A 24,881-nucleotide genomic window follows, 5' to 3' on the forward strand; every position below is an offset into this window, starting at 1 on the left:
GCGGTCCATCGATTTTATAATAAAACTTCCGAACTTCGGATTGTAAGTGGGGTTGTGAAGGGTTAATTTGAGGGTTGGAACATAGTTGGGGTACCTTCAAATACAGAAACGCCTTATCAGTAATTCTAGTAGGATGACAGAAAAAGAGCCTGATGCAACGTGGGCCTTAGAGCTGTTGTCATCAAAAGATTGGGAAGAACCATTTACAAAGAAATGGTTTGGTCCAACCAACGGTGGAGTTTTAGGCTTAGCTTCTGCTATTTATGTTAATTATGCTTCTAGAAGACCCGTTTGGTCAGGTAAGTAGATCAAACTTGTGAATGTCTAAGACCGTATTTTGTCCTTACATCCTTATTGTATCACGACTAATCAGTCTCCCCAAGTTGAATCTAACCTCGCTTGCGACATTATGCAACAACCTGCATCCAAAGAAACTTTATCGTTATAAATATGAAATAGTATGCAATTCTTATCATAAAGCTTTCACGTCGTTGAGCTTTGGAGATCCACTTCTGCACAATCATTGGCAAAGTAGTGGTTTTAATGAAATTTGAATTCACATCATTGTGTCAGTGTGTCTAGCACTGGCTCACTTTGTGTATCTAATGATATATTTGATTCAAAGTGACATCTCATTTAGTGTTCATATGAAAGCTTGTAGATAATTCGCAATGAAAACCATCTTGAAATTTATCAATTAAAATTTATTCTCATTAATTGATTCTAGTGAAAGTAATATTCCATTAAGAGGATAATTCATTACAGGTCTTCAGAAGCATTTATCATACACTTTGATTGGCATTGGTCTGGGATATTATGCACAGAAATACGTCTCTAAGGTGTTGTCTGAAAAAGATGCTGTTCTACGCCATTACGTTATCCTTCATCCTGAACTTTTTCCTGAGCCAGGTACAGTATTTCACTACCATTTATATTTTTATATGCATTGTCAAATGTCAAAGGAAAAACATTGCATACTAATGTCGTTCACTAGATTTTAAAACCCAACAATTTTGATTTCAGAGCGCAAAAAGTGGGGCGAAGTGTTTCAAGAATGGATACCGATTCGCTAAAAGTTATTAAGGTATTACATCAGTTTCATAGCTCATTGATGTATGCAACAGTTCTGTTTATGGACGAATGATCCAGTCTGAACACTATTGCTTACTTCTCTTGTAAATAAATTATATAGAAACACAGAAAGACTCAAAATATGGTTTTAACCGATAAATTAGAGAAACTTATTCCTTGAAGCCATTCATCGGTCTGGTTAATTGCAGATCAGGTAAAAGAGTTTTATTGAAATGAAAAAATATTGAAAGTTATCGGTATTTATTTTCCATTCAATGATGGAAGTTGAAACCTATATTCCACAGAAAAACTCATGTGGCACTTCATAATTCCAGGCTCCATAATTCCAGGGCTCCTGGTATGAAATATAACGTACAAACCTTACACATTATTACAAATTATACATTTTTTCTCTCACTCGATCTTCCACTACTAGCAGGTTGAATGTGACAGCAGAATTTGGAGAAGTATTAAGTGAACGCAAACCTTCTTTGATTATAACAGAATAGTTGTTGGGCAGGTTTAAAGAAGTTCGTTTCCTATGCTAAATGCTTGATTAAATTGAATTCAGTCCATTACATTCCTTACTGTTACTGCTAGCATATTAATTATATATTTGGATATTATGCCGTTAGGAACAGCCATTCAAAGTTCTGGGTATTACGCTCCTAGAAATAGTTAGTAGTATTTGTGAAATACATTGAACTATTTTATAACGCATAACGTGACCCCTTTTTCTTACTGTAGAGTCCGGAATCAATTTGAAGAAAACTTATTTCTTTTCCTAATCGTAGTCATCGTCAAATGGTACAGTATCTTTAATGTCTGGATTGTAATTATCGTTGAATAGTCCAGTTCCTTTAGCATCCCCCAGCCAAGGATACTTGTTTGGACACTCTCTACATGTTTCTAGGTATCTAAGAAAGTAAAGGTTTCTTGTAAGATGTTGTGGAATTGGATATTGAAAAATTATTTGCAAAATGATTTGAACAATATATTTCGTAGTTACCTGGTTGCTGTAACATTAGCTTCTGCGGGTTTAAAAGCGAGTGCACACTTATTTCCATTGTTGCACATTGGGTCTGGAACATTTTCTCTCTTCTTACATTGCCATCCTTCAAAAGTAGTCAATGATTTTAATGGCGTAGGATCAGTTATCCAAGTTAGCGCTTGTGTGGCTGTGACAAAGTACACATCGGGTCTAAAATTGAATAGGTTACACGTGCCAATTAGTTCATAGAAAGTTCTATATGACAGATTATCTGAAATTCATGTGAAAAACTGCAATAGTTCAGTTTCATCTCGGAACATACAATGTAAGTGTCCAGTCGAGGAACTTGTGCAGACCACGTTCCAGTTCCTTAATCTGGAACCAATTGGTGTGGAATGGCATCATGTAAGGTGCTCGATTCTGTAGATAATGGCGGTTGAAATCTTCTTGTAACCACTCAAAAACATCATCTGGGTCGTGATTATGGAGCACGCATTGATCAAGGTATGGGCAGTGTCCACCTTCGTATGTTTCAATGTAATGACTATTTAGAGGTAATTCCCAAATTCCTGAAATTGTAACAACAGTTAGATTCTCTGTTTTTTTTTTTCAAGTATTAGCTTGAAAAATATTCCCGAATAGGGTATCAAAAATTACTTACCTGGGAACATTTTTGTAGGACATGTACCAGCCTTACATTCGTGAGGGATTTTGTAGTCGAGAGTGTATGGCCAAATTGGTGTTTTAAGCGGTGAAATTCCAATGCTGCTATCATATATGAAACGGAAGTCTTCGATGACTTTGTATTGGGTGTTACGACCTGGTTTTAAATACGGTGCTCGCATGCCAACCACTTCGCTACGACTGACGTTACTAAAATGTTGTAAAATCTCTCGCATCCCAATCATTTCACCCACCCATTCTTCGTATCCCTTATCCTCCAATCCTTTTTGGAGACTGTTAAGCGAGATAAATGAGTTTTCATAAACAGTTCACGACACGCAAATATACAAATACAGACTTCATAGGAGTGATAATAATCAGAGCTTCTTTTCACTGAAGAGGAATTTTCCTCGCCTGATATAACGTTGTACTTACGATATCGTTTCTACCCCGATTTCATGTCCATCGTGAGCCAGACCCTGTACCATGTTATAATTACAATATTCATGAGAAATAAAGAATGTTCCTTTAATTGGGCAATTATTAGGATTCACTCTATCTCCTGAGAAAATCTTCTGATAGTGATCGAAATTGTTAAGGTTTACTGCACCGTCAAAGGTCAGGAGAATCATTTGCGGAGTCTATAAAATATTCAAAATGACATATTAATAATTCTTCATACGAGTAAGTCGTTTTACAACATTTTGTTTCAAGAAATCCTTATTCTTACATTTTGCGGATCCAAACCGCCGGGTATAAGTGTGCCATCGCGAGAACAGAAACAATACGGCAATTCACATTTACGTCTGTCACATCGTAATGCCAAATCTATTGGTGTTTCAGTTATTGGTGCTGGAGCTGTGAAAACATTAACAAATTTGTAAAACCTATTGCAATATATATACTGATTTTCCGCAAAGATTTGTACTCACTTGTAGGAATCGGGCCGCAACGAGCTTCGTTTGGGAACGTACAAAATTTGCTGATATCATCGAAGCGTAGCCCAACAGGACACATATTTGTGTAGGGGTGCGAATCTACGCACTAAAACGTATGATCGATTGGATAAAGAATAATTTCGGCAGCATTAAGAGATATAAGTTATGGTACCATGTGTTAAAGAACCAATACCTGATAGAATTTCTTGCAGGTTGCTGGGTCGGCGAAATTCCCATTTCCCTGACCTTCCGGACAGACAAACGGTTCAAATTTTTTATCATCATCTTTCCTGCTTTTTTGAGCGCAAACTGAAAAAATAGTATTGATTTACAACTACGGTGACATATCAGATATGGTTTTTGAGAAACAGAAATTATTCCATGTACCTATGCATGAAATTATAATATAGGGCTATAAACCAAAATGGGAATTTAATTGCGAACAAGTTTGACCTGCTTGCGTTTACCGATCTACTTGCAATTCTAATTACATTCACATTTTCACCACACCTGTTTCGTGGATAAATAAACTTTTTAAGTTTCTCTGACATCAATGATCGCTAGCTGGCTTTCTATATGCCATCTTCGTACATCAAGCCATGTTTGCCTTCGCACGTTAGTGATAGAATGATACCACCGACTGACAATACATGTATTAGATAAAGTGAGCTATGAATACTATAACTCCCGCTTACCTAATACTTGAAAAAAAAGAGATTTTCTTTTGAATTACAGTCATGATTCAACACAAATAATTACAAGTGGAACTGCCAATTCAATCGTGAATCATGTTTTAGATGGAATTTATGTCATCCATTTATCATGCGTGGTTTACAAAAATCTCAACGTCAGTTTATCAATCCTAGCCGCACCCATTTTCATATTTAAATATTTGCCGTTTGGAAAATCATGAGATGTAGGCGCATCACTAAATGAAAATGTCAAGGATGAAAATTTAGCGGGACAAGAATTTCTCGTACAGTATTATGCGATATCATGAATAGGAATGGAGATTATATATATATACCATATCTCATGGCTATTTTCCTATGTCTATGTAGGAATAAATATGCGAGCACGTGGTTTCGAATAGTTTTCAATAATTGTAAGTAACCGGCTCCGCGTATGCTGTAGGCAGTGAACTTTCACAGCCGATTCTCGTCTTATCCCGTATGCACAGCATCCTATTTCTCTTTTTCTAGTGCATGAGTAATGTTGAAGTGATATAAATTATCTGCTCCATCGTAATTCCCGCAATTTCAATTCAAGGCTGCATACTTTACTCAATAGAAATATCATGAACAAACTGATCAAACGACCTCCCTTAACTTATCAACTGGGAATTTCAAACTTCCAACGCATAATATCTTCGCGCGATGCTCTCGCGGCAGATGAATTTCATTTTCTTTAAAGAAATTATCGGTGTCGAACTTGAAGCCGGAAATAATTTAATTTTCAATAAATTAATCGCGTGATTAGGCTCAATAACAGGGATTACAACAGACAAGACGCGTAACTGAAACCGGCACACGAGAAAGTTTTCTCATAACGGAGCTTCTTTCTGTTTGATCATTCGAGTCACACAGATGCATATTATTGCTGTAAACGCCTTGTATGAATGATATGATGCAAAGACATGAAATGCAGCTTCTCATTTTTTCTGGGTTTTAGATATTTCTGTGAATAGTTATTGTATTCGATGATCACTCCTAATTGTTCGCAGATCTTCGAAATCATGATTTGGAATGGAAGAGAGAAATTACGAAGAGTTTGCGTATAGACGTGAGTTCTTAGAAAGTCCCGTACGTGTTCTATACACGACCGTCGTAAACAGAACTCAAGGTTCATTGCAAAAATGTCCGCAGATATGGCTCTTACCAAAATCCCAAAGATTTTGTATAGAGGCACATTCGTATAGTGGGACTGTTGTTTTTCTGCGAATTAAAATGTTACACAATATTGGCGATTCGGTGTAGCCGATGATATTTAGATTTTTTGATTCATGGTTACATTACGTCAAGGATTTTGTTGTTGAATTCATAATGCGAATGGAGTTTTACCACCTTCACGAATTAAGGTGTTAACAATGAATATAGATAATTATTTGCAGAAAACAGCCGCGATGGAATTAGATATAGGTATACCTGTCTACCAATACAACGCGTTTTGATCAGAAGAGTTTTCGTATAACCGACGTTTTGGCGTCGAAGGTGAAATCAAAGGATCATTTTTATAATGATGTCACCAGAAATATTCAGTTTCATTTTGAACGCGCAAACTCATTTCATCCGAATTCTCATCCCTATGTATATTATGACTAATTTATTTATAAATTCAACGTGTGAACTAACTATATCCTACGAGACCTCTGTATTGCAAAATTACCCAATTTCTTTCAATTGATTTCGATATATTTTTCAAATAATTCGAAAGTGAAGGTATAAATGTCTATAGATAGCAATGAGTCGTATGCGCCTAGAGGCGACGACACCGTTATAATTTCTACGTATATACGTTTACATGCGCGATGACAATACATGAACACTAGGGGACTACCATATGGGTCCCGGAGTCTAAAATGTAAACAATCAAACATGATCTAAAAATACGGACGTTACAGCATGTCAGGTAATATTTGTCATTCAAAAATTCGAACGGAACTTTCAATGAATAGCTGCAGTTCAGCAAACAGTCGGCTTCCATTTTAAATTATTAGAGTTACGAAGACTTTGCATCGAAAGTTACATAACAAAGAAAAAATTACAAGTTTGCATCAAATAGGAATCCCCGATTTTTCTATCATCTCGGTAATACACTCATACCACGCGAAATGGAATTGGAAAGCGTTCAAAATTACATGCGAGTACTTGTGATTCTTTCGGCAACAAATGAACGACTACAAGCTGCAGTTACACGCTTTGATGTTACAATTATCCGATGACACTGTGCTGTGTGTGAACTTTTTCATCACCAGCTGATTATTTAATTAAGAAAAAAACAAATCTGACATTCTGACTATGATTGTATTGTTCCTTTGTAGCTCTTGGAAAGAATGAAATCTCATCTTTAAGATGAAACAAACATGACCTGCAGATTTTTAATACATATCGCGAGTGTGTTAAAACCAAAAATGAATAATCACCTATGACCAGTAACACGGTGCATAAGAGCACCGATCCTGGTATCTTCATAACTATATTTTAGATTTTTCCCAGGTCTCTTCGATGTAAAGATTCGCTTCCGTCGATGGATAAAAAAGCCAAGTTGTGCAGTCACTCTCCAGTAAAACTTTTGCCAAATTTAACAACTAATAGGAAGAACAGCTCTCCCAACACTGGCCAGAATTGTCGGCAAAGACATCAGGATCCCTCTTTCACGGTGCACCCGTCGCCACCTCAACGACCAACCATTGGCTGACCACTTTCTACCGTCTCCACTACTAATGAAGGAGACACAATTTATTGGAACCTGAAACTGGCAAACACATACTTGAATATCATTCTCGAACTCCAACTGCAGCATTCGAATGCACGTTGAATCCACCAAAAACGCATTACGGACTCCGATAATTACTACGAGTCCTGAGGGGTCGGAACCACGGAATTTTACGTTCATTTCAAAATTATTCAGATATTTCTAAACATGCATTTTAAGTTATAATAAAGGAACACACTAGACCCATGAATTCATTACGAACGCGAGGAGATATAATATTATAATTAAGGTGGTATCAGATGGCCATCGAGCGCAAGTTCAAGGACGAATTCATAGGTAGAGGTCTAAAACATGGTGTGCCTGTAGTTGGCCGATTAATCTGATTGAATTTTGATCTGTGACTGCCGCGTGCTTTGTTAATAATTACTGAATTTTTATACACCGTATAACACAGACGATTATAAACTTTCGTTTTTCAAGAAATTATACACACATAATTTGGGTATTTTTAAAGCGTATTATAGTAAGAAGTTCTTCGCCAGGGAACAGGTTCGTGAATATCTTATTTCTTGCGTTAGGTCGATTATAATTTATCGAGAGGAAAGAAAAAACCAACTAGAAAAAAAAACAAGAATAATATCGCATGTTTGATTCATCGTATCGCGCAAATATGCAGACGGAGCTCGCTGAATGAAACTCAAGGACATCTTTTTCTTTATAACTAATAATAATCGAAAGTAAATGAAAATTGGAACATCTTCTCGTGTGCGATTTTAACTACTTTGTCAGATGTTTATTTTACTGACTGTACCTTCGCGTGACATACTCAGGTAACGCTTTTTATATACGGCCGATAACCGAGGATCCTTGGAAAGAAGAGAAATTTTACTCATCCAACGGAAGCAGCTGTTGCGGCTGGCCACGTAGCACGCAATCTTGGTATTTGATCTTTTTATTTACTTTTTCATTCTTGGTTCCGCGCGAATATTGTACGTGATACTTATGACCTTTGCAGAGAGTTTTACTTTCTTTGTCTGCCAAAGGAAAAATCTTTTTTTTGCTATCATAACTGGTAATGCGCACGTTACCAGAAATACAGTGAACAAAACGCTTTAGAGAAATTGGGAGCGTTAGAGAAATTTTGAACTCAAATATCAACAAAGGATTTAATTCCCTAAACAAATTTGACAGCAAGATATTTTGATTATAGGTAGAAAGCTTGCATAGCACTTATTGATAGCATCCTATTGCCGATATACATGGTTGTATGTGTATTTTTTCTTTCGCCGGCGATATTATTTTATTGCATCGTGTCCGCTAAAAATCATTTGAGTTTTGAAGTGCGGCGGCATTTTCCGCGTTAGTGGATCTGGATGTTACGGCGTTTACCATCGGGTTTGAAAGTTACAGCAATCGTAACAAAATAGGTGTTGCGCCGGAAAATTTTGATTATGATTATAGGCGAAGCAAAAGAAAATTACCCGCTGGCACTATTCGAGCGAGAAAGGGATATAAATTCACAGTAGAAAAATTTGGAAAAATTTGCAACGGATTCTTTCTTTTTCTCTCAATTTGTTATTTTTTTTTTTTTTGTAGTAGCACTCGAACGTAACTCGTTCACCTATTATCATAATTCATTGCTATTTCTATACAATTTCAAATTTATACACACCCATACTTATACATACATGTATAAGAAAATTATATTTTAGAACTTGACCGAAGTCTTACGTTAGTTCTCAAAAGATGGATGATCGTTCGAAATTCAATCGGTTTACATGAACGTTTGACGTCAGTTTCAATCTATCTGAATCGGTATTAAAGTAGCATAATTAAGACGAGACAAATCTTCCATAAATTATGATATGTAATAGAGTTGTGACATAATTATTGGTAAATTGTCAAATTAATTCTTCTAGTCCATCGGAGAGATTATTTTGAACCAGTTGCAATGTGAATCTCTAACGATTTCAGCAATTTATATGATAATTTTACCAATAAAAAAACTATGTTCGATCCTACGCATCTACGATTTGCATATTTTACAAAAATGTTGTAATTGCAGGTCTTCACTTTAGAAATAAATTCTTCATGGATATATTCGAATAACTAAACGTATATTCTGGTCGGAGTGACTAGAACGATCTAGACACCTGCAATATTTAGCTCTATAATTCTATTCTGGTCATCCTAGGACCTTTTTCTCTTTTCTCTTTTTTTGGTGTCTTCCTTTGCTTTTTGGTTACCTCCTCACTCTCCTTGGATCCTCCACTTGCAGTCGACCAGTATGGGTTGAAGTATCCGGGATCTCTTGTAGTAATATTGAGCTCTTGTCTAACCAAGTGTATCATTGTAATGGTCGATTTATCCAGCAAATGTTGGGTACGATTAACAAAATCCAGAGACCATTGCATCATTGTATTCCATTGCTGCTGTGTATTTAAAACTCTATGGCTTACATCAGGCAGATGTAATATTATGTCTCCGAATAGAGCTGTGTTCTCCAGAATGTTAGATAGAGCTGCAAAGTAAAAAATAAAATCCAACAAAATTTTGACACATAGGAGAAATGTGGCAGTATTATTCTTAACGTACCATCTCTTAAGTTAATATCCTCTGGAAACGAGGTATTCCCAGGTTCGAAACCAGCAGTTTCTAGAATGCCTCTACTTAATCGGATGACAAAGAATAGTCTTTCCGCCAAAACTGTAATCATTTTATATTGACGTTCATAATTTTCCAGTTTTCGTAATTCTTTAACAACCCCTAAATGTTCACCACGACGCCTGGCAAAGAGTTCCTTGACTGATGAAATCGAATTAAGGACATGTGATACGGAACATGCATGCAAGATAACAGTGAGTTACTGACAATCGACATAGATTTGTATTTGAAGGATACACAGTAGTTCGTTTAGATCAGTTCGAACAATTTCACCCTTCAATGAATCTTCGACGTTGATTGGCTCCGGTTGCGCAGTGTCTTGCACGTGCGCTGTACATAATACGACAGGCAGTAGAAAATAAGCAAATATATTTTGTACCTGCATCACTAGAGAATACTGTTCACTTTGATCTTGGGACATAAACCTAGGATGCATGCCAATAATCAGTTTTATTCAAAATCGATCGTGCGTTATCTCAACAAACTGCCATCAACTCTTTGAAATCGGTATTATAAAGAACGCGTGTATTTTAAACGAGGCCATATTGAAATAAGCGCCGACTAGCGAATGACTAATTAACTTACTATAATTTAACACATCGGCAACAAACATGGCCACCATGGAGGAGGCGAAAGTTGACGTTAGTATAGTATTTAAATAAATTGTGTAGGTAATTGATGTGTATTACGTTCGAAGTGTGTTTTACTGATTCCTAATGCTAGATTGTCGTGGATTTCTGTATGTTTTAGTGACTCTGTACCGTTGTCGTTGTATTATTTCATACTTGACTAATGCAACAACTGGTGGTTTAAGTGATGTGTCATTTTTTATTATTTTTTACTACTATAGATGTACGATGATACGGTTTACGCCGTCGATGATCCACAACACGTGGAAGGAGAGATGACAGTTGGATCCAGGCAAAAATCTAACATTGGGGAACCTGACTTTAATACTCTTGACGAACCAATTAGAGAAACCATTGTGAGTCGTTTCGTTTAGTTTTTCTATTTCAAAAGAACCTTTATCAATGAAACTCTTCAAAGTCTGCTCTTTACCACTAAAATAAGTCTTTAAGACTAATCATTTTACGCATTTACATCCACTAACATTCAAAGTGTTTTATCATTTAACATTCCCTTGTGCAGTTTCAAAATAAGCATTCCATCCTTACTCATAATCTGTGATATTACTCCATTTAATACGTAAATTCAATGTGAATCTGCAAATTGAAGTTAATCAATTTCATTCTACTTCTAGCTCAGAGATGTTCGAACAGTTGGAAGAAAATTCTACCATGTCTTATACCCAAAGGAAAAGAAGAGCTTACTTAAAGAATGTATGATTGTTTGAACAGCTTACATTATGTTTGTATTTCATTGGTAATTTAATACTTGGCCATTTTTCAGGGGATCTTTGGGGGCCTTTGGTATTATGTACATTTATGGCAACGTAGGTTATTTTCATATTGTTCTAATCAAGCATAAGAGTTGCGCATGATCCTCAACTCTACGTATTCTTATCAACAGGATCTTACAAAGGTCCGATAGTACCGATGATGTAAATGATGGGGGGCCAGAATTTGCTGAAGTATTTGTCATTGTTTGGATTGGATCTATGATTGTAACTCTGAACTCCAAATTATTAGGTGGCAACATGTGAGTCTCTTTCACACAAATGAAAATATTGAAGTTCAAACTTCAAAATAACGTTTCCAAATGTTCTGCATTAGATTTGAGTTTCTTAAACTATTATGGCCCTGTATCGTCAGAGTCATTCTCAATTTTGGTGTGTTCCAGATCATTTTTCCAAAGTGTCTGTGTCCTGGGGTATTGTCTATTGCCTACTGCCATAGCTCTCATAATTTGCAGAATTATTTTACTAACTGATCAGAGTGTACTGTGGTTCATTATACGATTTATTATTACGATAATTGGATTCCTTTGGGCAACGTATGGTGAGTAACCTAAATTCATTGATAAATTGTCTGTACAACTCAGTCCCATTAGTTTATACCCGATATCATGAGATGATATCGGGTATGTAATCCGTACTCCATAAAAAAGGAGTCCACCACAGATTCATCTGTGGATACTATAATGTTTCAGCCGCCATGGTGTTTCTTGGTGACAGTCAGCCAACGGGAAGAAAAGCATTGGCAGTGTATCCAATCTTCCTGTTTTACTTTGTAATTTCGTGGCTAGTGATATCTCAGACGTGAACAATTTTGAGTGCAAAACCAAGTCAATTTTGACCTCAAGACTGTATAATATTGTGCACAAACTTCATTAAAAGATTGACATTCAATCAAAAGGCATATAGGCTTACAAACAGCCACCTGTTATTTTTTATTCCTGCATCTGGTACAAAATCTTCATCTGCATGTACACTCCGGACTATTTAACATCTGAATAAACTAACTTGATCATCAATATTCAGCCTTGCATTTGCTAAAATCGATAGTATTTTATTTTTATCATCAAATGAAAATATTATATTTATTATGTAACATTATGATGTATAGTGAGATAGCTATGAAAATGGCATAAGACAAATATTCCAATAAAAAGGAAAAAATGAGAATGAAAAAGAACCCTGTCTCAATGTTTCATCAGTAGATATCTATATGTGCGAAAAATGTCTTTTTAATTTTTTTAAAAGTTCTATACTTTCCTGGTGATTCGGATATGCTTGCAGCGCTCTTTGTACAACAATGTAACTTGTCTGTAGATCTCCTACCTGCCGATGCAATGTGAAATTAATGATCAACGATTAAACAATGTCACAATTTCATCACGGACACGAATTGGCACGGTGCTGAATGTGTACCTGATATGCCAGCTTGGCACTATTGTAGTGTGGTTCATGTAGGTACCCAGCAATATTGGCTGACGCATGAAAGTATGTGCGTGCTGCTATGGTATTGTTGCTTCTAGCCACCAGTACTCCAAGATTGTTATAAGATAGAGCATGACTGTTGTCTCCAGCAATTGCCAGCCTCAAACATTCTTGAGCCATTTGAATATCGCCAACACACTTTGGCAGATAAATGCCAAATTATTTTTACCATCAATTATTAAGTGTTCAAGTGTTGCACAAATGGTTGTCTGGATTCTAAAGCTACCTCAATGCATGAAGTAAACATATGAGATATATTGGTGACTGAAAAACTTACAATAGCTACATGAGAGATGTTATACCATACATCAGAAATATTATCTTCATTAGCAAGATTGAGTGCTCTTTCAAAGCATGGAATAGTATGATCGTATTGTTGGGCATAAAAACAGCATAATCCGAGGTTGGTGAACAGTTCAGCATTAAAAACCCCCATTTGCAGAAGTCGTCTATCAGAAAAATGTTTTTGATATTTCAAATGTCAAATTGGTGGACTCTATTCCAAAGCTTTCAGTATTTACTTTGCAATTTGGTAAAACAAAAAATTTCACCTATAGTATCGTAATGCCACTTCTGGTTGGTCGTTATAGAAGTGATACATGCCAATGCTTGCGATACCTTCGATATTCGTGGCATCCTCTTGTAGCACCTGCTTATAGTATTTGATCGACATTGGCATGTTATTTAATCCTTCAAAGACTCGAGCCATTTCTATTTGTATTGTCACCTGTAGAAAGGTCTACCTTGATATGCCATTTGTAAAAAGTGGAACCTGTAGTTGAACTTTTGATGTTCTGATTTTTTTTGGTATAAACAAATAGCTTTTTTCAGCTCAGTTAACTATTAAATCTTAATTACTCACCTCATTTGTAAAATATTCAAGACCACCTTTGCAGATATCTAATGCAGCAAATGGCTGATCTAATCTTATATACACCCGAATCAATCTGATTATCGTTTCAATGGTTTTGTGGTCCTTAAGAGCTGATCGGAATTGATGTTCTGCATCTCGAATCAGTCCAAGAGCATAATAACATTTACCTAGTTGGACCTTCCACCACCAATCTTTAAATTGACATGCTTGAGTAGCTTGAACAGCTAAATCGAGAGCCTGAAATTACAGAAAAGCATCTTCAATCAATTCGATGCTCATATGTAGTATCTATGTTTACAGAGTATCTTAATTTCCTTGAACATATTTTTGTATGACTGCCAACTCACATATCTTGCATCGTGTTCGTGATAGAAAATATATTCGAATAATGGTTTGGCAATACCAGGCTGAGCAGCATATTTTGATATGTTTAAACGTGAGAGCTGGATGAACGGACCATCAGGTTCCGTCAACATCGATGCTGTACCGAGTCTGAAAAATATTATACTCTGGGCAACACCGACTTCATCTTCTTTGTATGTCAAAGATCAGTAATTAAAAGTAGAGCAAGAGCAAAAAAGTTTTTGGAGTGTTGAGAGATTCATATTAAATCTTTACCTAATACTACGTCCAGTGTTTGCAGTGATTGGTCTTGCTGTTTTTGATGTCCTTGCAGTTCTCAAAGCTTGTTCCATAGTCTCTGATTTTGCAGACTGGGTTGCTGGTCTAACGACACCTGTGACAGGTCGACCTGTAATAATTGAAGACCTAAATATACTTGATGTAATTGCCTCAAAATGATATTGTCAAGTGAATAATAGTAGTTTGAAAATAACAATTTTATAACAAATTTATTAATGCAAACCTGATTCAGTTTTAGGTCGAAAACCTTGTCCTAATAGAGACGTGCCGGGATTTTTGAGTGATGTGCCTGGTCGTGGCATTGAGGCAATGGTGTCATTATCTAAAATACTCTCTGCTATTCCTTCCTCCTCGCCTTCTATATCATCCACATATACTTGAAGTGTTAAAGCACGCATTTTGAGAATCCATATCACCTTTGTAAGAAAATTAATTTCATTTAATGTTTTCAATGTTTTCAATACACCAAGAGGGTTGACAAAACGTCTTCAAATAAATGTAATATGCAAGGAATTTTTGTATCACTTAACATACTTGATCTAACGAGTTCTTCTTCAATAATGTCGTGCATATTGCAGCGCATTCTTCATAGTTCCTTCTCTTAAATAGACTAATTGCCAAATATAGAGGATCCATCGTGTAGGAAATACAGAAATTTCCATTAATTCTTTAGTGCTAAGGAAGCATGTATTGATCACTATGAGGAGAACTCATGCTAGTTCTACTGTACACATATTTATTGATTATTTCTACCACTATAAAAGAAACAACAATGCAGAATAGTAATGGAAAGAGGGAAAAAATGTATACCATCAATTTTTTATGAATAAATTTGTAGCTGTCAAAATTATCATTCACATCATATTCATATAACCATCAGTAGCTTCATGATCTTTTGTTAGCATGATACATGCGACAAGAATTGTTGAATTTGGCTTGTGTCTAAATGCGATTGATTCTATGAAAATCTATTTTATAGGTACATTGCAGGATTTTGTCTGGAAGTGAAGATAGGAGATCATGGCAGATAGCAGAGAAACTGAGAATACAAAGTTCGACAACTTTCATTCAATATTGGATGCTCTTTCAAATTTATATGATAATACTTATTTAGCATTCTGAGGCAATTTGAAGAATTCTACAGCCAAAAGAGCATTGAGGAGCAATGTACAGAAGAAGATTTGATGAGATTGCACAAAGCCTTCTTGGTCAGTAATGAGATAATTTCTCAATTGTAGTTATAATTTTGACAGTCATATCATGTCAATGATCGCATAAAGAAATGTTGCCTTATTACAGGTTTCCAAAGACGAAGAAATGAGCGAATCAGAACTTCAGGAAGCATTTGCGGAGATAATGAAAATCGATATTCCAGATCAAGAATTTAGGGTACTGTTTAGTAAGGTATTGCAGCATCAAATAGACTAATGATTTCACTATACGATGAACTATTATTTTTCATATATCAATTATTGTGTAAGTATTTTGTAACAGAAAGACTTTATCATTAGATAAATTTGAAAAGAGATGGATATACAACGTGGGATGAGTTCATTACCTACTTGCTATCGGAATTTCAACGAACAGACACCACAGTTCAGCGGCAAACATTGGAGCTTCCATTGACCGGTGAGATACAGCTGCAAAAAACTCATCACCGCAGTGCTGTGTGCAGAATTGCATTTTGTCCAGAAGTCCGTCCAGTGAGTTTTAATGTCAGATATTCTTATTTACTTGTTTTGAAATATCTTGAATCCTCTTTCCTTCATAGGATAGAACGTGGGATTTCCTTCAAGGCTGCTACCTAACAGCAAGCAGGGATGGTGTTATTAACTATTGGACATTAGATCTTGAATACGAAAGGAGTGTTCAGTCAACCAATCGTAAGCATTCCGGTATCTGTAGTTCATAAAACAGATTAGTCTTATAATTAGAAAATATTGGATATATAAGGGCAAAAACAAGACTCATTTTGATTCATTGGAATATTGAGTCTTGATTTGACATCAAGTAAGCTTTGCGTTTGTAAAATAGTCTACTCAATATTTCAGCGTATTTAAAAGTATGCTCCACAATTATAACTGATATGATCGTGTTGCCCGACATTCAAATAGTATGTACAAGTTCTTCAGAACGAGATCTTCGATTTTATGATACGGTGGCAAAGAAGTTCGATTTGAGAGTAATGGTAAGCATTTTAGAATATCCCAATCATAAAATCGTGAAAAGTGAAAACCACAGTATCAGCTTTCAATAGCCATGCACTAAAAAAAAGAACTGTATTATTTTAGGCAATTTATTTGTAGATATCAAGTTTGGAAAATGCAGTTGTATGCATGAGTTACTATTTCAACCCTGATGTTAGAGAAAACTCTCACATTATCTTGGGTGACATGGGAGGGACTGTCAAAGTGATGTCCTTTAGTTCATTGGAAAAAGGCCCGTTCAAGCATATTCCTCGACACAATCTCATTCATCTTCGCTACGAAGCTGTTGCTAACGTGAGCTGGATCAGAAAATTATGTTAATAGAATCACTTGATTATGCTGAAATCTTATACTTCAACAGGGTGAACTCCAGGGGATGAAAGTCACAGAATTTAAAAATATCCACGCGGATTGGGTGCGTCAGGTAGAATACTATGGAAAACTGCGTGCATTTGTTTCTTGTGGAATTTGCTCAGATCGTTCAGTTTTTCTAAGCGACGCAACTGGAACGAGAATGCAGTATGTATTTAATGTGGCCAAGGGTGTTACATGCTTCCATTTTAGTGAAGGTTTGTCCATTGTATAGGCATTTAGCTGGATATATAATAATATACCAAAAATACATTGATTATAAATAACTCTGAATTTGATCTTGTAGAAGGCCATATACTTGTGACAGGAGGTCCGGACTGCATTGTCAGAGTTTGGAATCCATTCGTACCGCACAAACCTAATTGTATTTTTCAAGGACACCATGCAACTATTTGTGCATTAATTACTCATAACTCTGGAAGTCGAATATACTCTTTGGCTAAAGATAAATGTATTAAAGTATGGGATGTCGTGGCACAAGTTTGTATTCAGGTGGAAAACTCTTCAAAACCAAACAGGGGACTTGATTCTAATAGGAAGTCATATTAAATAGAATACATTTTCCACCAGACGTTTAATGGTCTTCCAAATGAACTGGGTGAACATACTTCAATGTCTGTTGTGTACAATTCAATAAGGAAGAAATTGATAATTGCTAGTATGAAAATCGTTGTGCTGACATGCGAGCATGTAATCAATGAAGAAATCTCTGATGGATATACGCATGCAAAGCCTGTTAGCTGCGTACTCTACAATATGTTGTTTCGAGTGGTAGGTATGAATATATATTTGCTCAACTTCTTTTCCACAAAATCGTATTCAAAATTGTCACCCTGTTGAAAAAATGTTTATTAGATAGTTACAGCAGGCTTAGACTCCTGCTTTATAGTCTGGAATCCTTGGCTTGGACGTCGTTTGTATCTTCGTAGGAATGCTCACTATAAAGTGGTATATGGTGAACGAGTCCCTGTTGAAATAACCGCTGCTAGTTTCGACACCTCCCAGCACTTGCTGCTCACTGGCGCTAGAGATGGAACCATAAAAATGTGGAACTTTGCTGCAGGGTCTTGTATACGAAATATGAGCATCGAAACTCAATGGCAAGTTTTAACCACCATAATAATTAAGAAACCCTGTGTTTTTCTTTTACCATTACAAGAGTATATTCATACAACGTAACCGAAATTAAAGTTTTAGTGTGGAATTAAAATTTAATAATCTATGTTCAAATAGTGAAATCACCAGCATAGTCTGGTTATCCAATCGGATTCTTTGTACCGGCTGGAATCGCCACATTACTGAATTTGCAGACACCGAAACTGGTGTTCATAAGAAGAATTGGGAGACTAGGCACACAGATGATGTACTTTGTACTGCTGCAAAATACCCTCAGACTCTTGCTACAGCATCGTATAATGGGGAACTGATACTTTGGAGATTGGAAACTGGACAGCCTTATAGAAGATATAGTGTGAATAATCCTACGGGAAGTTGAGTATTTTTCAATATCTCTTCATCTTTTCATTGACTAAAATGTTCTTCTGTGGCCTGTCCATTCTTTACAAATGTGAGTATTGATTAACAGATAACCGAAATTAGACCGTAAAATTGTCTACAATCTTCTAGGTATGCTATATCCTACAGAAAAGAAGCTAAACAAAAAGTTGATACGTCTATAAACAGAGGTCTAAAAATAAATCTAACGGATTTGGGATTACAAATGTAAATTACTATCATATTTTATCGCATGAGTAGAGAATAGAGGTTTTACTAAAATGATAATTTGGGAAAACTCAAGAAACTCGAACAGGATAAACAAACCAGGTGCCAGCATTCCAAACAGTGTTGATGAAGTAGAAGTATCAATGCATCAAGAATCGGCATTAAGCATAACACGGGTAGTCGGTGTTTATGCTATGATATTCCTTAATGCACGGCCTACTGCACCTGATGTTGGCTCCTTACTCTTATCTTTAGAGAATGGTATGATCCAAGTGTGGACTCATCATCCTGCTGCCGGATTCTTAGCCAGTTTCTCTGCAGTCCATGTATTAGGTGATTATGTCATGTCATTGGCAACAGACCCCAAAAACGAATACTTGATGACAGGTGGGTCAATAATTCCACTAGCACTGAATCTGGAATTTCAATTTAGATAACATTATGTATCGTCAAGTTATGTTCCTAATACTATGCACATACATTTTTCCTGACAACCAATCGATATTGATCAAACACCGTTGATTATACTTTTTCAGGTCACACTGCAGGCTATATAAAAGTTTGGTTGCTATCAAACTATGCTTTGCCAGATCCTCCAAAATTATGTATGCCACTGTTGAGATTGAAATTCCCATTTTTGTGGAAGGACCGAATTGATGGGCGAGCAAAAAGAGCCGTCAGGGGCCAACCGGTGCCCATTTTACTATGTTCTGTTCGTGCTCATTGCAAAACAATTAATACTCTTCAATATATACCAGAAGTAAAGCTGATAATAAGGTAACTTATAAACATTACTGGATGGATATTCAGTTACTCCTTAAGTTTGTTCAAAAATAATATATTTCAGAAGTAATATATGCTTCACTGTTCATTCAATGATTGTATATGAGAATCAGTGGTAAAAATACTTCATAATTCGTTAAATTTGAAGTGATAAATAACACAAAAGTTTCATTCTATTTAACTCGTGTATCCAAAGTCATACCACTACAAAATATGCTAGTGGGTATGTATTTTCAGCGGTAGTTCCGATCATACCGTAAGATTATGGACATTGAACGGACGTTATATTTCAACTTTGGGTACATTCAAGCCGTGGTCTACAATTCTACCCAATACTCCGGTCGAAGAATATTTCAATTCATACCGATTGCCTCCTGATATAAAAGGAACGGGAAGTTCAACCACAATGAAAGTAAGTGTTGAGAGAAAAGGTAACAATCAATCGATTAGCAGGCAAAATGAATTATGTTTGATTGATGTATGGTTGAATAAATGAGTTGATGTTAGTGGTGATATATTTTTTGGTATTCGCAAAGGTTTTAAATGGTGGTGAAAATCAACGAAAATCGACAGGTAAAGCCAACGAAACTGAAACGTTAAAGGAAGTGCCTGAGCATGAGCGGTACATGTTGTATGGTAAGAGATTATCATCACCTAAACTCGGGCGTTACTACAAATTGCCGACTCGGTCAAATGCTTATGGCACACCACCAATACTAGATAGTTCCTTGGCATACGTAAGTATTATTTTAAAAATTAATTCAATTTTTGTCTATCATAAATTCATCGCATAATAAATGACCCACACATGCCTATATATCACGAAAATGAACCTCCTTTTATATTCAGATTCCTGTATATTCACATCTTGTAACACATGAATTAGAACCAATAAAAATGCCTCCAGTCCCACCACTGATCCAGAAATCGATACCGTACGTATTTTTTATGCTATTTCTTTAGAAAAATTGTCAAACTGAAATGATTGTACTAGTAATAATGATAATGAGGCTACGATATTTGATTACATAAAATCTAGAATTACTTCTCACATCTCTAACAAAGTTTGCTTTATTTATTTCGGGAAGTTATTACATTAAAATTTTATATTCGTTAATTGTAGTTATACTAATGACAATAAGAGTCGTATGCCATTTAATGATTGTTGACAGGGTCATACATTCCAAAATTAGAGCCAAAGGCTCTACGAATACAGCGAAAGAAGCTCAGCGAAATTTCCATGCAAAAACTGAAAAGTCTGCAGATGCAGAAATCGGTTCGTCAACCAACCAATTAAGAAGTTTGAATTAGGCATTGTATTTCCAAAATTAAATGTTTTCCAAATGAATTGAAATTCAATCGAGAATCCATAGGGATTCAGTTGCTGATAAAATGAACATTTATGAAACCAAACTACAAATCGTTTTACATTTGTGTACATTAAAGAGAAATAATACTAGTCAAAGGAAAAATATACGTTAGAGGAGTAATCGTTCATACCGCAGAGACCGACTGAATTAATACCTTTACCAATCCGTTCATCAACCGATGTAAATCATGGTAAGTTATCGGAACAGACGACAATTTTTCATTCTAGATATTTCCAATTTCAATACTTTGTGATCAAGTCACTATATTGACTTATTTTAACACTTTGATGATTGCGAATAATCGAAAAATATTTATTATTATATAATATAAAATGGATTCATACTCTCTGGTACATTTACTAGTACTCTCTAGTTTATTTACTTTAAGATTCTCCCTTTTTCAATTAAGGCACATAGTTTAGCTGGTTATGAGAACTAAATACCTGAAAATCATTCGAATTATACCATATAACGCTTATACATACGTATGAAGAAAATGAAAGTAGATCCATTAGATCTTTGGAACAAATCAGTGAACGATCAGTCTCTGTACATCATCGAGTAACGAGGTGGCGTCTTCCAAATAGCACTTGATGTGCGTTGCAGTTGCCTTTTGTCAATGCCCTTGAATATTTTTGAAAGATCTGGCGTGCACTGTTTGCTATTGAAATATCTGTGAACTTCGTATACCGGAATGTGTTCTTGCATTGCCAATCGATTTCTACGGACTTGAGCTGAAACAATCAAGGTTGATTCCGTGACAAATTTTTCAACGCTAGAGTTCAGAATGGTCGTCAAACAACGAGTTGAATTACTACATACCCGTAGCCCAAGCGGGGATAGCGTGTTTGGGTGCAGATTCATTGTCTGAGGCATCGTCGTCACTAGGTTCACTATCCAATTTATAAGAACTTGGGGCTGGTACCATTTTTGGTTGAATAGCTATTGTGTTCTGTTTCACCTGATAATTTGATAATGAAATTATTATCTTGAACTTAATAGTCATTGACTTGCATAATACATTGAATCAGTTTGAAAATAAGCCGGAATCGATGAAGATAATTTTAAACTACTCACTTTTGATTGATATTGAGCCTTGATCTTCATAGCTTCAGCTGCTGCTTGTTGCTGAGTTTTTGCTTCTGCGAGACGACGTTGATGCTGTTTTTCTGCAGCTTCCTGTTCTCTTCGTTTTTGTTCGGCTAACTGACGCTCCATTTCTTCTTGCTCTTGTAATCGCTGTAATCGCAACTGCTCTTCTTGTTTACGCCTTTCTTCTGTCTCCTGAAAATAGACCAAGAATTTGTTCGTCCAGATGAATAATTACGCATCAACAGCAGATTAGTGAAACAAAATAAATTCTCGACGCAACAAACCTGTGCACGTTGTAGTTGGAGAAGTCTTTTTCTATCAGCCTCTTTACGTTGTTCCTCCTGGATTTGCTGAGCGAGTTTTGCTTTCTCTTCTCTTTCTTTTTCAGCTTTCAGACGTTTCTCCATATCTAGTTTTTCTTTGGCTTCTCTTGCCAATTTGTTCTTCAGCTGCTTCTCTTCTCTCTTTCTATTACAATTAACAGAAGAATATAAAAAAACAACTAGATAAAGAAATGACAGTAAAAAATTTCGAAATAATTGTGAAATAACGCAATATAACTAGAATAACATACTATTCCGAAGGTGCGAGTACGTACCTTTTCTTTTCTTCAGCCATAGCCTTCAAAGCCTCCTCCCTTTTCCTCCTAACATCTTCTTCGTTAGCTTTTCTACGTTTCTCTTCAATTTTTTCTGCCAAACTTATTTGCTGAGCTTGTTTAGCTGACTGTAGAAATGAGTCCATGTTTGTAATTATGTTCCCACGAGACGCAGACATTACTCCTGTGTGCTGGTGGATTAACGAATTATTTTTCCACATATTCATTGAGAAGCAAAAAGGGTGAGTGGGGACCAATCGCGATTACAAACTTCGCAAGTACTTACACAGGAATAAGTTGATAAAAGCTGTAAAGATAGTATAAGGATTAAACTTACATTGGAAAAAGTTTGTCCATTCATAGGTGTCTGATGTAAGCGATTAACAGACATGGGCTGCTGGAGACGACTTTTCGTCAGCGGAGTTGTTCTCAACTGTTGTTTTTGCATCGTTTTCTCATTGATGACCAATAATTTTTTAGATTTCATAGATGCACTACTCGAACGATCATTCTATAAGATTCAAAAAATCATGCATTCACAGTCGGTGACAACTTTTATCAGAATCAAATAAGATATCTATCAGGTAATTTTATTTACCTCTTTGCTCTCCTCGCTATCTTTGATCTGTCTGGCTAATGAAATCTTCTTAGCTTTGGCAAGAGATTTACGAGCTAATTTTTGGGCAACACTTTGGACAGGTTGCATAGGTGGAACAACGTTGGTTGTTGTCTCCGCTGCGGCCATGGCTCGAGTTTTAGTTCTAGTTACCCTTGTCGGAGCGTTTATCTCAACAGATTTTGGGCTATTTAATCCAACTTGTTCAAAAGCCTCTACACGTTTCTTGACAGAATCTGTAGCATAAGGACTAAACAGAGCATTTGCTTTGCGAGTGCTCTTTGATTCTTTGTTTAACTTTGCGCGATATGCTTGTAGTAAAGCACCCTTAGAAAAGTTTTTAACTTCTGGTGTACAACCAACTTCTTCATCCTCTGATTTTATGTACTCAGTAGTTTTGGGATAACTGACTTGTGCTGATAAATTCTCCAATACAACTGTTACATTCATCGGTACATGGTTTTTGGTATGGGAAGCACTTTTTGATGACCTCGATTTTGGGTTTGAAGTTTTTGCTAACTCATGAGATTTAGAATCTATTGTCACAGTCATGTCAGTTATCTTAGTTGAATTATGTATCGGTGCAGGTCTACCAACGGCGTCTTCATAGATAGACGATTCGAGAGTATCGTTGATGTCAGAATTAACATGAGATTCATCTATGAAATTGCCCTTCTTAGCCAAAGGCTCCCCACTACGACTCCTAGAATTTTTGTGGTTGTTTGGGGGACATGGTGATGGTGATCTAGTTTGGTCATGTTTACGTTTGCTAGATGAATCTTTCTTTTTGGTTATCCGAGATTCGTGATTATAAGTCTTGTCCAGAACAAATGTACCATCTTTCTTCTCTGGTTGTAAAGCCTGGGGACTGTTCTCGTGTTGTTTCTGCACTGATGGTTTTCTTCCTTTTGACTGCTTCGGAGGTATTGTACATTCTTTTTCAGAATCACTTGATTCTATTTTGATCTAGATAGTTGATAATACGAATAATGAATATAAATAGTCATTCACTAGTTGTTGTACATTATTTGATAATCATCTTAGAATACCTAAAAGCAAATTCTTAGAAGTATAGAATGACCGTATAAGCAAGAACAAACCTTTGCAGCACTCCTTTTAGTTTTATTTGTGTCTTGAGAGGATTTTCGCGATTTAGTATAGAGAGTCAGTGACTGTTGTTGCTTTATAGTGCTAGCAGCTTTTTTCGATGCGGTCCTTGTCGATCTACGTTGGGACCCATCAGAATCTCGATCTTTAGGTTCAGAAGCAATGCTTGTGGTGCGAGTAACCTCGAACTCAACTGATTCATCTTCATGAATGGTCTCAATGCGTTGTGCGGGTTTTTTATGAAGAGCTTTTGGAGTTTTTGGTAATAAAGGTCCTGCAGCACTGCCACGGACTTGGGACACTATCCGGCGAAGAAACTCCAAATTTGTCTGAAGGGAGTTTTCAATTTCTGCTTCACTGGCTTTGGTAAGCTCAGTCAAACTGATAAGCTCTTCTCGGAGGGTGTTGCGCACTGTTTCTCTTGACCATCCATCCATCATCTTATGGATCCTGTAAGAGATACAAAAACTACGTTTCTTCCATAAGATCAAAAATGATGTGCACTGTGATTGACCATAACCCGTACGTTACGGTACATATTTCGTATGACGTTCGCACGTACAAAATTTACATACATATTAAGTTCACAAAGATTCGGGTCCAAGACAGTCTTGATTATGTGGATAGAAACAGTTTTGGGCCAATGAATTATGATTAAAAAGGCGGCAACACTTTTACTCACGCCGAATCGCACTCCCGTTTCCCACCTTCCCGTATAAACGTTGACAACGTCTTTTCAATTTGAATTGCCGCTGTCAGCGACATCTATGATACACAAACACTTGTCAGTGCTTTTTATTTTTGAAATGCCGTGGTTCTCATCAAAGATTTGGTTCT

At 36.2% G+C, this 24,881-nt stretch overlaps 7 protein-coding genes and 1 long non-coding RNA gene across 20 annotated transcripts; 3 read left to right on the forward strand and 5 right to left on the reverse strand.

Moving 5' to 3' along the window:
* Positions 1-16: 16 nt before the first annotated feature.
* Positions 17-6,970, forward strand: LOC105683823 (NADH dehydrogenase [ubiquinone] 1 subunit C2). Of its 2 annotated transcripts, XM_048649774.1 has the most exons (4): positions 17-299; positions 766-909; positions 1,024-1,084; positions 6,879-6,970. In XM_048649774.1, the coding sequence occupies exons 1-3, from the start codon at positions 134-136 to the stop codon at positions 1,071-1,073; spliced, it is 360 nt and encodes a 119-aa protein (XP_048505731.1). In that variant the 5' UTR covers positions 17-133; the 3' UTR covers positions 1,074-1,084; positions 6,879-6,970. The 2 variants fall into 2 exon arrangements, with proteins under 2 accessions (XP_048505731.1, XP_012252163.2); XM_012396740.3 differs by lacking the exon at positions 6,879-6,970 and having other exon boundaries at positions 18-299; positions 1,024-1,199.
* On the reverse strand, positions 1,316-7,002 carry LOC105683784 (chitin deacetylase 1). Its single transcript, XM_012396681.3, has 9 exons — positions 6,806-7,002; positions 3,857-3,972; positions 3,658-3,769; positions 3,456-3,583; positions 3,161-3,366; positions 2,724-3,019; positions 2,385-2,631; positions 2,081-2,272; positions 1,316-1,988 (listed from the first exon to the last, which is right to left on the reverse strand). Exons 1-9 carry the CDS (start codon positions 6,852-6,854, stop codon positions 1,856-1,858), a joined length of 1,479 nt encoding a protein of 492 aa, XP_012252104.1. The 5' UTR covers positions 6,855-7,002; the 3' UTR covers positions 1,316-1,855.
* Positions 6,964-10,336, reverse strand: LOC105683802 (coiled-coil domain-containing protein 134-like). Its single transcript, XM_020851673.2, has 4 exons — positions 10,000-10,336; positions 9,694-9,903; positions 9,345-9,619; positions 6,964-7,137 (listed from the first exon to the last, which is right to left on the reverse strand). Exons 1-4 carry the CDS (start codon positions 10,196-10,198, stop codon positions 6,964-6,966), a joined length of 858 nt encoding a protein of 285 aa, XP_020707332.2. The 5' UTR covers positions 10,199-10,336.
* Positions 9,837-12,356, forward strand: LOC105683811 (protein YIPF6). Of its 3 annotated transcripts, none has more exons than XM_012396726.3 (7): positions 9,837-9,956; positions 10,613-10,747; positions 11,024-11,102; positions 11,173-11,215; positions 11,293-11,421; positions 11,563-11,720; positions 11,872-12,356. In XM_012396726.3, the coding sequence occupies exons 2-7, from the start codon at positions 10,613-10,615 to the stop codon at positions 11,982-11,984; spliced, it is 657 nt and encodes a 218-aa protein (XP_012252149.1). In that variant the 5' UTR covers positions 9,837-9,956; the 3' UTR covers positions 11,985-12,356. The 3 variants fall into 3 exon arrangements, with proteins under 3 accessions (XP_012252149.1, XP_012252140.2, XP_048505728.1); XM_012396717.3 differs by lacking the exon at positions 9,837-9,956 and adding an exon at positions 10,246-10,403; XM_048649771.1 differs by lacking the exon at positions 9,837-9,956 and adding an exon at positions 10,483-10,501.
* On the reverse strand, positions 12,085-14,896 carry LOC105694004 (tetratricopeptide repeat protein 8). The gene is made up of 9 exons (XM_012414300.3): positions 14,712-14,896; positions 14,401-14,593; positions 14,154-14,286; positions 13,883-14,027; positions 13,524-13,772; positions 13,213-13,388; positions 12,939-13,110; positions 12,593-12,799; positions 12,085-12,502 (listed from the first exon to the last, which is right to left on the reverse strand). Exons 1-9 carry the CDS (start codon positions 14,811-14,813, stop codon positions 12,386-12,388), a joined length of 1,494 nt encoding a protein of 497 aa, XP_012269723.1. The 5' UTR covers positions 14,814-14,896; the 3' UTR covers positions 12,085-12,385.
* On the forward strand, positions 14,496-20,674 carry LOC105694016 (WD repeat-containing protein on Y chromosome). Of its 7 annotated transcripts, XM_020851604.2 has the most exons (19): positions 14,500-14,981; positions 15,157-15,385; positions 15,477-15,581; positions 15,689-15,880; positions 15,949-16,060; positions 16,229-16,365; positions 16,484-16,678; positions 16,746-16,953; positions 17,043-17,248; positions 17,327-17,527; positions 17,612-17,856; positions 17,990-18,247; positions 18,383-18,478; positions 18,555-18,865; positions 19,015-19,255; positions 19,499-19,673; positions 19,798-19,998; positions 20,111-20,196; positions 20,434-20,674. In XM_020851604.2, the coding sequence occupies exons 2-19, from the start codon at positions 15,362-15,364 to the stop codon at positions 20,570-20,572; spliced, it is 3,132 nt and encodes a 1,043-aa protein (XP_020707263.2). In that variant the 5' UTR covers positions 14,500-14,981; positions 15,157-15,361; the 3' UTR covers positions 20,573-20,674. The 7 variants fall into 7 exon arrangements, with proteins under 7 accessions (XP_020707282.2, XP_020707284.2, XP_020707275.2 ...); XM_020851602.2 differs by having other exon boundaries at positions 14,500-15,385; XM_020851608.2 differs by having other exon boundaries at positions 14,500-15,385; positions 18,567-18,865.
* Positions 15,243-17,746, reverse strand: LOC125499851. Its single transcript, XR_007276872.1, has 3 exons — positions 17,620-17,746; positions 16,556-16,683; positions 15,243-15,981 (listed from the first exon to the last, which is right to left on the reverse strand). It is a non-coding gene; the product is annotated as an uncharacterized LOC125499851 (long non-coding RNA).
* Positions 18,757-24,865, reverse strand: LOC105685054 (inner centromere protein A-like). Of its 4 annotated transcripts, XR_007276868.1 has the most exons (10): positions 24,727-24,865; positions 24,038-24,494; positions 22,920-23,903; positions 22,659-22,832; positions 22,322-22,512; positions 22,008-22,191; positions 21,709-21,915; positions 21,454-21,592; positions 21,117-21,365; positions 18,757-18,894 (listed from the first exon to the last, which is right to left on the reverse strand). XR_007276868.1 is itself a non-coding variant. In XM_012398868.3 (9 exons), coding segments are annotated over exons 1-9 (2,532 nt in total). In that variant the 5' UTR covers positions 24,622-24,779; the 3' UTR covers positions 20,579-21,171. The 4 variants fall into 4 exon arrangements, 3 of the variants coding, with proteins under 3 accessions (XP_012254291.2, XP_048505678.1, XP_020707293.2); XM_012398868.3 differs by lacking the exon at positions 18,757-18,894 and having other exon boundaries at positions 20,579-21,365; positions 24,620-24,779; XM_048649721.1 differs by lacking the exon at positions 18,757-18,894 and having other exon boundaries at positions 20,579-21,365; positions 24,607-24,759.
* Positions 24,866-24,881: the final 16 nt, after the last annotated feature.

The sequence above is a fragment of the Athalia rosae genome, chromosome 2, assembly GCF_917208135.1.
Source record: "Athalia rosae chromosome 2, iyAthRosa1.1, whole genome shotgun sequence".
NCBI lineage: Eukaryota > Metazoa > Arthropoda > Insecta > Hymenoptera > Athaliidae > Athalia > Athalia rosae.